This window comes from Muntiacus reevesi, chromosome 11, assembly GCF_963930625.1.
Source record: "Muntiacus reevesi chromosome 11, mMunRee1.1, whole genome shotgun sequence".
NCBI lineage: Eukaryota > Metazoa > Chordata > Mammalia > Artiodactyla > Cervidae > Muntiacus > Muntiacus reevesi.
In genome coordinates, this window is record NC_089259.1 from 28667510 (window position 1) to 28682255 (window position 14746).

General features: G+C 38.0%; 1 protein-coding gene across 6 annotated transcripts in view; it reads left to right on the forward strand.

Annotated features, from left to right (window-relative positions):
• Positions 1–14134, forward strand: part of KATNAL1 (katanin catalytic subunit A1 like 1) — a 55487-nt gene extending 41353 nt beyond the window's left edge. For all 6 annotated transcript variants that reach the window (XM_065901903.1, XM_065901907.1, XM_065901905.1 and 3 more), the window contains 5 exons: positions 2076–2234; positions 2959–3085; positions 5122–5256; positions 10939–11065; positions 12248–14134. In XM_065901903.1, coding sequence (XP_065757975.1) covers positions 2076–2234; positions 2959–3085; positions 5122–5256; positions 10939–11065; positions 12248–12446 — 747 coding nt within the window. In that variant the 3' untranslated portion in view covers positions 12447–14134. The remainder of the gene's footprint in view (positions 1–2075; positions 2235–2958; positions 3086–5121; positions 5257–10938; positions 11066–12247) is intronic.
• The last annotated feature ends 612 nt before the right edge of the window (positions 14135–14746 follow it).

A 14746-nucleotide genomic window follows, 5' to 3' on the forward strand; every position in this document is an offset into this window, starting at 1 on the left:
AAGTGACCATTGGGTTAGTCAGTCTGGTATTTTTTGTGAAGGAGTGGAGGCAGAAGTCAGACTGTAGCTCATGAAGAAACAGTCAGCATAAAACATTTCTTTAAGAAAAGAGACACGTGCACCCCAATGTTCATCGCAGCACTGTTTATAATAGCCAGGACATGGAAGCAACCTAGATGCCCATCAGCAGATGAATGGATAAGGAAGCTGTGGTACATAGACACCATGGAATATTACTCAGCTGTTAAAAAGAATTCATTTGAATCAGTTCTAATGAGATGGATGAAACTGGAGCCCATTATACAGAGTGAAGTAAGCCAGAAAGATAAAGAACATTACAGTATACTAACACATATATATGGAATTTAGAAAGATGGTAACGATAACCCTATATGCAAAACAGAAAAAGAGACACAGAAGTACAGAACAGTCTTTTGAACTCTGTGGGAGAAGGTGAGGGTGGGATGTTTCGAAAGAACAGCATGTATATTATCTATGGTGAAACAGATCACCAGCCCAGGTGGGATGCATGAGTCAAGTGCTCGGGCCTGGTGGGCTGGGAGGACCCAGAGGAATCGGGTGGAGAGGGAGGTGGGAGGGGGGATTGGGATGGGGAATACGTGTAACTCTATGGCTGATTCATATCAATGTATGACAAAACCCACTGAAAAATAAAAAAAATTTAAAAAAAAAGACGCTTGGCCAGGAAGGGAAAGGGAGAGGTAGATAGTCATTAGAGGATTTGTAGGGTCAAGTGAAGGATATCATTTTTCAAATAAACAGAAGAGGAGATACAGGAAAGAGAGGAGACAGTTGATGGAGTAACATCATGAGGAGGTGACATGTTTAAATGCTGTCCTGTATTTGTGAGCTATGTTTGTGCACAGATGCTGACACTGGAAATCATCTCCTGGTTGTGGCCATGTTAATGACATTATGAGAACTGAGGGCATTGAGAGGACAGTGGAAAGAGAAACAGGGCCTTTTCTGTAGCTGTGCCTATACCATTAGTTGTCTTTACAGTTTTTGAAATATCAGTGTCACATGTAGTTAAGGTTTCTTGCAAAGCAAAAAAAATTTTTATAAAACTAGTGTTTTAAATCCTACTAATCCCTCATTGTCCTGGGTATCAAAATTCCATAGCTAGAAGCAGGTTTGGACAGTTTCTGAATTTAGAGTTTATGAAACTTTGCTACGCACATAGTTTTCAAAGTTTAACTCCTCCAAAGCTTATTAACAAATAGCTCCGAATTCATCTTAAGATCACCAACTATTAGGCCAAAAAAATGTAGTGTTAAGTATATATCTGAACTCTCATTGGAAGTGTTAGAAGAAAATGGTCAGTATTTAAAAATCTTCTAGTTTTCAGGACTGGAAGATTAGTGTTCTTGGATAATTTGTACTCCTCGATTTATTTTTATAGAATACTTCCGTTTATTTGCTTTCAAAGGTGAGAAATAACTAAAATTTAGATTTTTGTCTATGTTATATTTGGCTTTTTCATTACTAACAGTGTTTTATGTAAACTGTTAACTGTCCAGCACAGTTAAAATGCTAGCTAATTTGATTGTTTGAATCACCAGTAGATTTTAGCTACCTTATAAGCTGAAAAATGGATCTTTATTTCTGATTGAAAGTATATATTGTGTGTTGTGGAGGATAGGTTTTGTGCCTAAGGAGGGCAAAGGATATATAATTCTGCTCCATGTGGTAGAAAATGTCATGTATTTTCATTGCTTCAAGAGAGCAGTAAGTCTTAAGCTATGCCCAAGACCATCGATGTTTGTCTTCTGCCAGGTCCTCTCCAGATGTCCCAGGTGATTCCTTGTTGTCTAGGCCCATTGTTAGTCCAGCTCTCAGTACCTCTGATACCTTTGAGACATTCTGTGAAGTGATTCGTCGTTTTAGTTTTTTCTCTCTATAAAATGAAATGTGTCACATGCACCATGATTTAACCGTGACAGTTGAACTTCTCTTTTGATGGAAGAGTTTCATGTACATTATTAGCTGATGATATTTTATAAGAAAGCATTTTAATCTGATAAATCACTTAATACATCTTTTTGAAATTTCAGGGAGTGCTGATGGTTGGGCCCCCAGGCACTGGTAAGACCATGCTGGCTAAAGCCGTGGCCACTGAGTGCGGCACAACCTTCTTCAACGTCTCCTCTTCCACACTGACATCTAAATATAGAGGGGAATCTGAGAAGTTGGTTCGTCTGTTGTTTGAAATGGTGAGTGATGATATGTTTGGATTTCAGAGTCCTGTTTGTATAGGCACATGGTATCTCTGTAACCTAGATCCATTCACCTAGATATCTTTTTAAAAATGGTCAAGTGTGGTTGTAGTTTCAGAGTTCTTGACACTAGCAAGACATGGGGTGGTGAGTTTTGTGAAATGGCTCTTGTGTCTTCAGCTTGCATTCCTCTCTAAGATTGAAGCCCTGTGGCATCTCATCCAGGGAGGGTAGAAAAGACTTGGGAAATGTGTGTAGTTTGGAGGCTATTTCTGACTCTCTAATGAGCTGATTGAGCAGAAGTTTATTTTAATATATATTTTGAAAACCAATTAGGAATTGATCTATTATTAAAGTTTGTTCCTTTTTCATAAACATTTGCAATAATTACTTAGGAATGTATATTTGAGGATACATTGATGATTTATCTTTAGGAGCGTTTTGTATTATGGAAGTTTTCAAACACAGAATTAGAAAGATAGGACTGTGAATCCTCGTGTATCTGTCACCTGACTTCATCAACTGTATAACTTATCTTTTATTTTTAGGATTTTCCTTTTTCTTATATGATTAACATATCAGTAACCAAAGAATGGCATTAAAGCAGTGAGAAATTTCTGCTCTTTTTTACTGTTGTTTTAGATGGAGGAAAATGGCATTTTAGAAATTCAGTTTATTTTATGAGATCATTAAATGATTTCTTTCAAATATTTTCACAAAGGCTAGGTTTTATGCCCCGACCACGATCTTCATCGATGAGATAGATTCTATCTGCAGTCGAAGAGGAACCTCTGATGAACATGAGGCAAGTCGCAGAGTCAAGTCTGAGCTGCTCATTCAGATGGATGGTAATTGATACTTAATTACTGCCTCAAAACTATTCTAGTTCCTTTTTGAATTTTGTGTAAATTGATTTTTTGGAAATTCTTAGTGAATGGACCAGAAGGCCGCTGGAGTTTATTTGTAGTCATTTGTTCATCCACTTAATTGTTCATTTCTTCATGCACTCAAAAGGCGTCTGCTACATACTTGTACTGTTTCAGGTTCTGAGGTTACAAAGAAAAGGAATGTCGTGGCCTTCAAGGGGCTTACTGTTTAGAGATGTGGTCCAGGGTCCCAGGGGTCTTTAAAACTCCTAAAAGGTGCACAGATGCTGAACTATTTTCATAGTAATATCAAGATGTTATTTACTTTTTTCACTCTCATTCTCTTGTAAGTAGAGCAGTGGAGACTTTCAGAGGGTATAAGACATGTGAAATATCACAGTAGGTAAAAAGCTGAAGCAGATATAAGAATCTACCTCTTCTCTGTTGAGTCGACATTAGAGAGATTTGCACAAATGCAAAAAAAAAAAAAAAAAGCCAGCCTTCTTACTAATTTTTTTTGGTTTAAAAAAACAGTAATTTTTCATAAAATATGTTAATTATGTTAACAAATAATGTATTTTTTATTGTTAAAATGAATTAATATTTTTTAAGTCTCAGTATTAGTTTTTAATAATAAGTATTGAATATTGATATACTCCACACACACAAAAAGTCTTTGGAGCTCAGTAATCTTTAAAGGTGTAAAAAGGATTCTGGGACCAAAAAGTTTGAGAACCACTGTTCTAGTTGAGAAGCAGGCGCTTCATAGACAAGTACACTATATCGCTAGTTCTGTAGTAGAACTAAACTCTGAGTGTAGTGAAGACACAGTATAGGAGGGGTACCACCCCGACAAAGGAAGTCATAGAAGGGAATAGCCAAGGGGCTTTGAAGTATTGGTAGAAGTTATTCAGATTAAGAAGGAAAGGCTTTGGGGAGCCATTGGAGGAAGAGAGTAATGGACCCAGAGCTACTCTTTAGAGATATGTGACTCTGATTGCCAGGCAGTGTAAGAGGTATAAAATAATTCAGTACTAGGAGACCCTTCCCTCAGTGAATTTACCATTTTTATGTCTGTAGAAGTATAAAAGAAAGGAATGTCTGTGTTGTATTTTTTTGCAAGCAGGGATGCGGAGGAAAACACACAAAGCATTTAAAAACATCACCAAATACAAAATTATTTGTATTAGCTGAATTTTATTGCTGGGTATTTGTGACCATTAGTTGGACAGCTTAACACTTTATAACGATTGAAATAGGAGTTTAGTAATTTATTAAGAAAATACCATTGAATTAAATTGTTTTAAATCTACTACTTTGTTATATCAGACTCAAAATTCATATCCATAAAGTTTGTGAGTTTTTGATAATTTTTTTTGTTTATTGTTTATTTTCCAGAGTTTCCATTCTGTAAACCTAGTTTTTTGTTCTAAAATTTTAATTCTGAGAAGGTAGACCCTGTGTACATATATTTGGTTTTGTGTAAAAAGAAATGGCTATTTTCAGTAGCAATTGATTATTACATTCATTCTTAAACTTCTTGTTTATTTTTTTCAGTCACTTAAAATTATAAGGACAAAATTATTGCAGTATAATGTCTCTCAAAATTATGATTGCATGCTAGTATTAAATAAATGTGAACCCTATTCTGTTCTCCTTTCTTGAGAAAAACAAATTAGAGTAATAACTAAAAAATTCATGATTAAAAAAAAAGTAGTAAAACAGCATAATCTCCCTTGCTTCCTCTTTGCAGAGGAAAAACACACAAAAAAGATTACAGAAAAAAATTAGATTTTCTTATCAGATTAGACTTCTGCGATAGACCATGGGAAGTCTTCTGCCTCTTTTCTTTACCTGTGGATCTGTCTGGTTTCTGACACCACACAGGTGAGAAGGACCACATCATGTTTGTCCCTGAGCCTCCCACCAAGCCTATAGCTGATGCTTAGAAGTATTGGTTGAATCAAAGAATAAGGGACTGTAAGAAAAATGCTCTTCTTTACCCTTGTTGTCCATAGGAGTCGGAGGAGCTTTGGAGAATGATGATCCTTCCAAAATGGTCATGGTATTGGCTGCCACTAATTTCCCATGGGACATTGATGAAGCATTGAGGAGGAGATTAGAAAAAAGGATATATATACCTCTGCCAACAGGTATGATGCCTTCCTTTTACTCCACTTTGATCTTTCATTTACTTCTTGTTACCTTTCTCTGTTTCTCTAAGTCTTCATTCCATTGGCATTTCACTTATAGAAGTTTATAAATAACCAATTTGCTATTTATGGAGACAGAGGCTACAGTGAAGTTTCTTACATTCAGGGCAGCGGTGTTTTTTCCCCCATGGAACATGCTGTATTTTATTTAACACTAATACAGCCCTGTTAGGTAGGGAATGTTGATCCCACTTCACAGGTGACCGTGTTCCCGAGGCCCCAGGCCCAGGAGTAGTAACAGCTGATACTTGTGTGCTTACACTGTGCTCTCTCCCGGCTTAGCTGCTTGATATACTTACCCAGTACTCCTGTGAGACAGAAAATGTATAATTAGAAAGACAATTATGACAGAATTTTATAAACTGCTGAGGAAAGCTTAGCTTGGGGGGAAAGATACAAGTGGATGGTACAAAGGCAGAGATTCAGCTTTCTTTGAAATATTGGAGAACATAGACCTGGCTGACTATTGAGATTTTTTTTCTGAACTTATTTTCCTGTATGAAAAGGTTATGTCCATCATGGGTAATGACTTTTAGGTGCTTCTCTTTGCTCATTACTAGTCTGAACATGTGTAGCTCATGACCATAGAACTGAAGAAATTGCTTTCTCCTAAAGGGCTCCCAAACAAATACTCATAATTAGAACTCCACTGTTTCTAACTTTTTTCATCTGTGTTAATTAATGTCACAAGCGTTATTTAGCTCTTTGCTGTTTGCAGGACATTTGCTATTAGCTATTGTGTCAGTGTAAAGATATGTGCCCTTGTCCTTAGAGCGTTCTGTATGGTTGGAAGGGAGCCATACACCTACCCAGTTTAACTGCGGTGAGACCAGGGAGCGCGTGACGCTGGGGTTGCCCGTAGTCTTTTGGGGTGGAAATGAAGAATAGTAAATTCTGACCGAGGTGCCGAGGGGAGGCTTCATGGAGGGAGTTGCATTTTTCACTGAATTTCCATAGAGAAGGATGAAAACAGAGGCATGGCTGCTTGAAAATGAGTAGACAGCTATTGTGGGATAATCTGGTGGGGTAGAAGGGTGTGGAATAATCTGATGGGTAAAGGGTATGGAAGAGACAGAACTATAAAGAAAATGTGGGAAGACAATGGGCCTGAAAGAATGGTTTTGAAATCTAGAGTGAAAGGAATGGAAAGAAAAGTAGATTTAGAAAGTTAAAAAAATTGAAGGACATTTTATGAACAAAATCTATGCCATGAAAAGACGTTTTTAGTTGGAAAAGGCAAGAAGTACAGGAATGAAAATAGATAAAACAAGAAAAGCCACCCAAAAAGACATATTGTAAGTTATGTAATTTACATAAAGAAATATGCAGATTTCTTTAAGTTTGAGAGGCAATTAGAACTTGATGGCAAGGAAAGGCAGTGGATGGGTTACTCTTCCCGTTGCAAACAGTCTTGTTTTGCTCAGAGTCTGTGGATCAGGAATTTGGATAGAGCACTGCAGAGATGCTGTGTGTGTGTCCCCTCATGTCTGGGGTCACAGCTGGAAGGTCAGCAGAGGAGATGACTCCACGCTGGAGCCTGACTCATCTGGAGTGTCTCCACCTGGGGCAGACACCTGGGGCCTCAGGTGGAGCATCTCTGTGTGTTACTTGGGGTTATTCCATGTGGCCTGAGCTTGTTCAGGCACGGCGGCCTCAGCTGATCACGTTTCATACATGGTAGCTCAGGGCCCCAGGTGTGATTGTTCCACTGGAAAAGGTAGACGGTGCACTGTTTTTTTTGACCTGGCCGTGGAGGTCAAGTAGTGTCACCTCTTTGTACCCTAGGTAGAAGCATTTACAAGCCCACCCATTTTCAAGTGGAGGGGAATGAGACCACCAGTGGGTTGTAGAAGTGCATGTGGATGAGAGGCTGTCACACCATCTTGGTGACTACCATCTTCCGTGGTCAACAGAAGGAGGAAGTCAGGCAACAGGCTCGGGTGGAGCTTGGCCGCGCACTGAATACTTGATGCATCTGAATGACGGCAGCAACCTCTTGTCAGCCTGACGACCGCCTTTCTCCGGCACCTTCATTTAGTTATGCTTGGCTTTTAGGCTCACCTCCCTAAACCACCAGGGCGTCACAGAGTCTCTTAGATTCCAAATGATTCTTAGTTCCTATCACATCAGGGTTAGAGTACTTTTTTTAAGCTCTCTTTTCAATACCTTATCTTTCCTCTTTGTGTCTGTTTGCATTTCTTAGTATTCTGTTGTACTTTTCTCCTTACATTTTTTTTCACGCATGCTTCTTCCTACTTCCATGTCATGGTTTACAGTGCTCTCACTTCCCAGGGTGTTTTCTCTCTTCCTTTCTATTTAAATTTTATTGGTTTTTCTGAGTCAATGAGAACACCAGTTCTTTGAGGTCTTCTCTGCCCTGGCCCCTCTCCCTGTGTGGGCATCACTGGCCGTTTCCTCTTGTTGTATCTCCCAGTTGGCCCTTTATAGAAGGACTCTGCTTTCTCTGTCACCCTCTCGTCCTGTTTGCTGACTGACTGGGGGTGGTGGGGGTGGTGGGACAATGACCACTTAACTGCCTGCTGCCTGTGGGCTGTGCCTTTCAGGTGTTAGCTCACGGCATCAGGCTTGTGAGGTCGATTCTCTTCTCACCTTTGCTCGTGAGAGCCTGAAGCCCTGAGGGTTAGGTGTCCTCCCAGGGCAGCAGAGCTGGATGTGTGCCTGGCCCCGGAGCACATGCTGGTTATCCGCCGTGCTGGACAGCCTCGGGTACTCGAGAAGAATTGTTACTACAAGTGTGTGATCCATCTAACAGTGTTTATTTAAATTTCAAATGTGTATTAACTTGGTCCTGTAGCGTTGACAGTTCTTTATACTGTTGTTACCACATTAACCCCTCATTAAATACTTTCACAATGTTACTAAGTATCATTAATTCGGTTTTATAGAGATGATAAATCCTACTTAGAATCTTCTAACAAATCACTGATAGAACCAGTGTCAGAAGTTAGTTTCCCCATGTCATGGTCGCTGGAGGGGAAGAGCGTGCTGCCTACTGAGCTTCAGTCCTACCAGGCCCTCATGTAGGAGAGGCTTATGCCCCAGAGTTCCTTGAAGTTGACTGTTGGGAGTTTTATTTCTGTGGAAGATCACGTTAGGTTAAACTCAGTGTTTTAAGTTCTTAGGACAGGCCACAGTAAAACATTCTGATTTACAAACACAGTGATATTCTAGTACTGGGACTAAAAGAGCAAAGTGATGTTCATTCACGAACATCCACCTGCTGTGTGTGGAGCACTACCAACTGCATTGGAGCCTAGAGTTTCAACTTAAGAATTTAGCGGGGACACAGTTCAGCCCATAATGTCCATTATGTGGTCATACCACAATTACCCATCCTGTTATTTGATGGATGTTAATGCTTATTTCCAGTTTTAGGCTGCTGTGCTGCTCTGAACATTCTTCTATATGCTGTAATGGTGCCAGTGCCTAAGTTTCCTTAGGCCAGGATGGAGCATTCCGTCCTAGGAGCGAATTGCTGGGTTGTTTAGCATGGCTGAAACATCAGTAGATAAATCCAGTCTGTCTTCCAAAGTGGTTGCTCTCGTGTACACTCCTCCCAGCAACGTATGAGAGTTCCCGTAGTTGACATTTCTCCATTGCCTAGTCTTGTCAGACTTGTAAATGTGTACCAGTGGTTTCCTTTGTCTTTCCTTTGCTATTAAGGAATTTGAACATCTTTTCCTTTTATCGATTGGCCATTTGGGTTTTGTGATATATGTGTTCAAGTTTTTTGCCCATTTTTCTATTAGGTGGTCTGACTTTTTCTTAGTGATTTGTAGGAATTCTTTAATTATTTTAGATATAAGTTTTTTGTTTAGTCTGTTGTATTTCTCAAACTGTAGATTGTATGTTTTCACTGAGTTTATAAGCCGTGTCTTTTGATGAACAGGAGTTCCTGATTTTAATGTGGTCAGTTTATTAGTCTTTTTGTTTGTAATCAATTTCTTTTATGTCTCATGAATACCTCCTCTGAGGTCATTAGGATAGATTCCTGCTTTATCTTCTGAAGTGCTTATGAATTTGCATCTTATATTTAGATCAGTAATACATCTGGCACTGATTTTTATGTATGGTGAGGTATGACCCAATTTCAATTTTTTCCTTCTGTGAATAGTCACTTAAAAGACACCTTTTCTCCCACTGCCTGAATCAGGTGTCCACACTGAATGCCCTGCTCTGCTTCTGGGCTTCCCATTCTCTATCCTGGATCTGTCTGTCTGCCTCTGCAAGAGTATTACAGAGATTTGAATCTTATTGCTCTGTAGTAGAGAAGTTCCTCCCACCTTGCCGTTTTTCTTCCGGAGTGTCTTGGTTATTCTTGGTTCTTTCCATTAACATTTTCATATCTGTCTGCCTGTCAGGTTCAAATGTACCTGATGGAGTGTTTTATTGGAATGCCTTAACTCTGTAAGATCATCTGAGGGAGAATTGTCAGTGTTGTGAAGGACGGCACAAACAGAACAATACTGGGGAACTGTTTTAGACTGAAGAAGACTAAGGAGACAGTAACTCAATGCCATCTGTAATTTAGGTCTTTGAGAAAGGAATGAAAGCCCGGCACAAATGTGGACATTTCGGTCTGGGTTGTGTATTAGATAATCCTCACGTACCAGTGTTAAATTTCCTGCTTAGTGAGATGATTGTATGGATACCTTTGTTCCTAGGAGACACTGCTGAGTAATTTAAGGTACAGTCTTGTGATGCGTATAGCTCCTCACAGTTGATAAGGTAGGGGAGTAGAGGAGAAGGCAAGGGGGTGATAACTGGGTAACAATTGGGGGATCTAAAGAAAAGGTAGATGGCGTTCACTGATTCTGTTTTTACTTGAAAATTTAAATTTTCAAAATAAAAATTGAGAGAATTAAATTTCATTTTGCCTATTAGAAAATAATAGAGAGCCACATCTGAACTAATTTTGCATCATCTTAGTGTGCTGTATTAAGCAGATTTGCCACAAAAACTGGTGGTAAAACAGCAAGATTGGTTACATTAAAAAGTCTGTAGTTTGTTTCGGCTTACTTCATATGCATTTTCAGTCACATTGGAACAACGAATGTCTGTGCGCTGGCTCTCCAAGTAAAAAAAATATATATTAATAAGCGTTTTGTGCCAATTGCTGATTTCTAGGGAAAGAAAACTAGATTTAAAAAAAAAATACCGATTAGAGTTCTAGAAAGTTTTTCCTGTGTCGTACTAAAAGATGAGCAGAGTAACTCAGGAGTTATACTCCATGCACTCTAGTTTCATAAAACTAGGCTAAATACATTTTTGTTTTTACAAAAGCATTTCTGGTGCTAGAATACTAATGTTTTTATTTTTCATAAAGGATCTCAGACCCTTTGTTCTCATGGCAAGTGTCTTCACAATCTTTTAGGAAAACTCCGAGTTTTGTTTCAGTTATTAGTCATTGCAGCTAAGGCACATAGGAAGTTACATGCTTCCACGAGTCATGGGGTATATCAGTAGTTATCTGTAGACTCAGAGTTATTTACTATTCTTTGCATTAAACTCTGTTTCATTTCCTGAATGTTAATAGATGATTTCTTAACAAAATGGTTTGTAAAGTAAAATATCTACAATAGCAGAAAAATCTTTTAACAGCAAAAGGAAGAACTGAGCTTCTGAAAATCAATCTTCGTGAAGTTGAGTTGGATCCAGATATTCAACTGGAAGATATAGCAGAGAAGATTGAGGGCTACTCTGGTGCTGATATAACTAACGTTTGCAGGTATTTTTTTTTTAATGGTCTGTGACCTTTTTGTATTTGTTGTTTTCTGTGAAACTTCACTGGTTATTGTTAGATGGATAGTTATATAACAATATGTTCACCTTGTATAACCTTTTATTTTTAAGAAATTGTATTGCCTAACTTGGTAATAATGACTTCGACAACCTGAGATTAATTTAGCCCTAAATTGGAGCCTTGCTACATCAACATAAAATAATATCATTTAGTTTGGGTTGGCATCATTTTACTGCACACATATGAAGAAAAGTGATCAATTTTACATATATATATATATGTGTGTGTGTGTGTGTATATATATATGTAAATTTCCCTTTCAGTTTGGTAACATAACTTTTAGACAGTTTACATCACTCAAGAGGATTTTTTTTAGTACTTAACTTTCCTGACAACACTTAAATTGACATCAGTAAAAACCGTGATATCTATGTTACTCCTTTTTTCTACGATTACTTTTCTATGCATCTAAGTTTAGTGGCACTCAGTAAGCTCATAATAGCTTCTACTATTACTATAGTAAAATGTATAAAAATGTGAAGTTTTGATTGGCTTGGCTGCCTGTTCGCTATCTTGTGAGCACTCATTGTCTGCTTAACCTGCATAATTATTTATAAGTGATCAAGAATAGAGTTGAAAATAGGATCTGGAGAAGTCAGATTTTACTTCTTCACTTGCCCACAAATATTCCCTGTGGGGAATTCCATATCTACTGCGTGTACATGTATTCATGCTCCAAGGAGAAAGGTTCTTGACTTTTCTTCCTCTGCTTAGATTGTAGACAAACTGGCATAAGATTTAAGTTATTCTAACATTAGCCTTATATTTATTTCCAAATCTGCAATTCCATATTTCATAATTCCCCTTCAGTTTCCTAGACTTCTGGGCTGTCTGTGAAGAGCAAGTGAGGGAAAATAAAATTCAGCACCATCTGAGCCCAACCTAGACTTTTAGGATTCACCAGCAGTCCCTTTTATGTTTAAGTCCTTAGCATCCTGTCTTCACCTTTCCTGAACCCTCAGAATGTCTGAAGTGGAAAATTCTGAGTGGCATCGTAAAAACATGTAAAAATGATCTTTTGAATGTGTTCCCTTAACTTTATCATAATCGAATGTGTCTGAAACATTCACAGCAGTAAATTCTCACTGATCCTGGTTATGTTTTTAGGGATGCATCCTTAATGGCCATGAGACGGCGAATCAATGGTCTCAGTCCAGAAGAGATCCGTGCACTCTCTAAAGAGGAGCTTCAGATGCCCGTGACCAGAGGAGACTTTGAGTTGGCTCTTAAGAAAATCGCAAAGTCTGTCTCTGCAGCAGACTTAGAGAAATATGAAAAGTGGATGGTAGAATTTGGATCTGCTTGAATTTCTGTCAGCTCTTTCATTTCTGGTATTTTTGTCTATAAAATGTGAAGAAATTCCAGCAATTTTTTTTTAAAACAGGTTTGGAACTTTTCATTGGAGAGTAATTTAAAACCGCAAAGAGTATACATGTAGTAGAGAAATATGAAAAGCCTACATAGAGAGCCTGACATTCACGTATCCATGCGTTACGATTGCACACCCACACCAGAGTATGGAGGGCTGAAAAAAGTGACCCATGTGCTGTTGTAGAAACTTGTTTATAGAACATCTAGAAGGAACTCTGTTTCTGACTTTGCATTTTTTTTCCTCTTCTTAGCTCTGAACATGAAGGACCTTTTCTGTTGACTTTTAGCATCAAAACTGGGTTTGTATCAGATCTGTTCCTTGTTTTGAAGAGTGATAGTTTTGGATTAAATAATGAATCTGCTAGTTAAACCTTCAGCATTCAGCCACTACTGTTAGAGGCTGTTAACACCGTTTACCTTTCCTTCCCTCACCATTTCCTCTGCTAGCTATTTAATCACTTATTGAGCTTTGTGGGGGTGTATAGCTTCATGCTTTGTGGTTTTTGAATCATCTTGCCAGGTGGCTCCTCTGATCTGGAGTATTTTTGCTGGCAGTACTTCATATTGGAAGGGCAGGAAAAGTATCATGTTTGCATAAGAACTTCCTCTTCGTTCTAGACTTCTGAGTTTGTTTTCACTCTTCTTTCAATAAGTTCAACAGATCAACCCTTGCTCTAACATTGTTTTTTGCTGAATTTGCCTTTCATATTCTAAATAAATGCTTTGGTATTCTAAACAAGTCCACTCTCTTGTGGCTAATGCAAAACAAAGCAAACTCTTTATGGTTTTCTGGACAGCTTGTTTATTAACAAAACAGCATCGTGCGTAATGAATGATGTTCAGTTGAACATTTAGAAACCATTCCTTGTCTAGGTTGAGTGCTTGTACGCACACTAAGGTTAGGTTAGAAATCGGCCTTGCTCATTCACTTCAGCAGGAATTAGACAAGAAGGAGGCCAGAAAAAGAGAGGTCGTGTATCTAGTTATGAGTAGCCGAATGTTAGTTTTTAAAAATTGCATTATTTTGACTGGGCAACCTGTGCTTTGATAGTCAAGCTTTAAAAAAATTTGTATTGGATGGTATCCTGAATTTTCAATTTTAGACAGTAGCTACTAGTTTAACTAAAAATAATACAGCTTTTTTGACAGTTGAAGATAACTTTTAGCAACTTGCTTAGGAGCTTTTCCGCTACTAAGAATTATATAATTTTTCGGTAAGTCTGACTCTGAACTGCAGTATTCATCTGATGCTTTAAATCACTCTCCCCCTTTCCTCTGAGGCATAGATTTTAAGAGTTAAAATCATGAGATATCATGATTCTATTTTAATTGAATTAGTTCACCTTAATTCCTTTTATTCATGAACTTTTAAAATAAAGAAATAATCCCACTAACATCATCTTGCAGATGATTGCCAGGCAGTAGCTTATTTTTTTCCTTAAGTTCTAGGAGTCGTCATTAAAACCTTAGTGTTTTGATTGCCAAAAATTTTGTATATGTTAGTTGATTCGTTAGACCATATTTCTAGATTTTATGTTATTTGTCTTGGCTCATGTTTCAATTTTTCCTGACTTCTTCATGCATAATAACATGGTAATTGTGATTTTTTAAAAAAAACTGTCAGTTGATTAGTTCCTGGGAGCTTGTCTTTGCTGTGTTCTGTCAGTCGTGTGCTCTGTTTTACTTCCCTGGTTTCTCTGTCAGAGGATGGTGAATGCTTTGTAGGTGTTAACCCCCTTAAAGGATCCTGGCTCTAGCTAATGAAAATGAAAGGCACAGTAACCTGTGTGTGCTTTGAAAAGATAATATATAAAAGTTTTTCTCTCTTTAAATTTGCTTTAAAATTAGAACTGGAATCCATTTTGTTGAACAATACAACTATTATAGACCTGGATGTTTTCAAGAACCATTTTTGCCATTTCCCAAGCTACATGTTTATTGTGAACATGTACACATGTAATTATGGAGAACCTGTAAACTGTTACATGTTTATAGCAAACATTTTGCTTGCATAATTCCTTTGTTTTTAAAAGGAAATTAATATTCATGAAATGTGCCAGACAAATGGCTGAAACCTTCTAGAAATCCAAGTAGAAAGTAGACGTTGGTGTCCCAGATTTTGTCTTCTAGTCAGCAGCATCGTGAGCGTTCCAGAATGACCAGATACATGTTGGACTTGGACCTCTGCCTCCAAAAATGCCAGGACAGCTTGGAAGAAGTAGCATGCTATGTTCT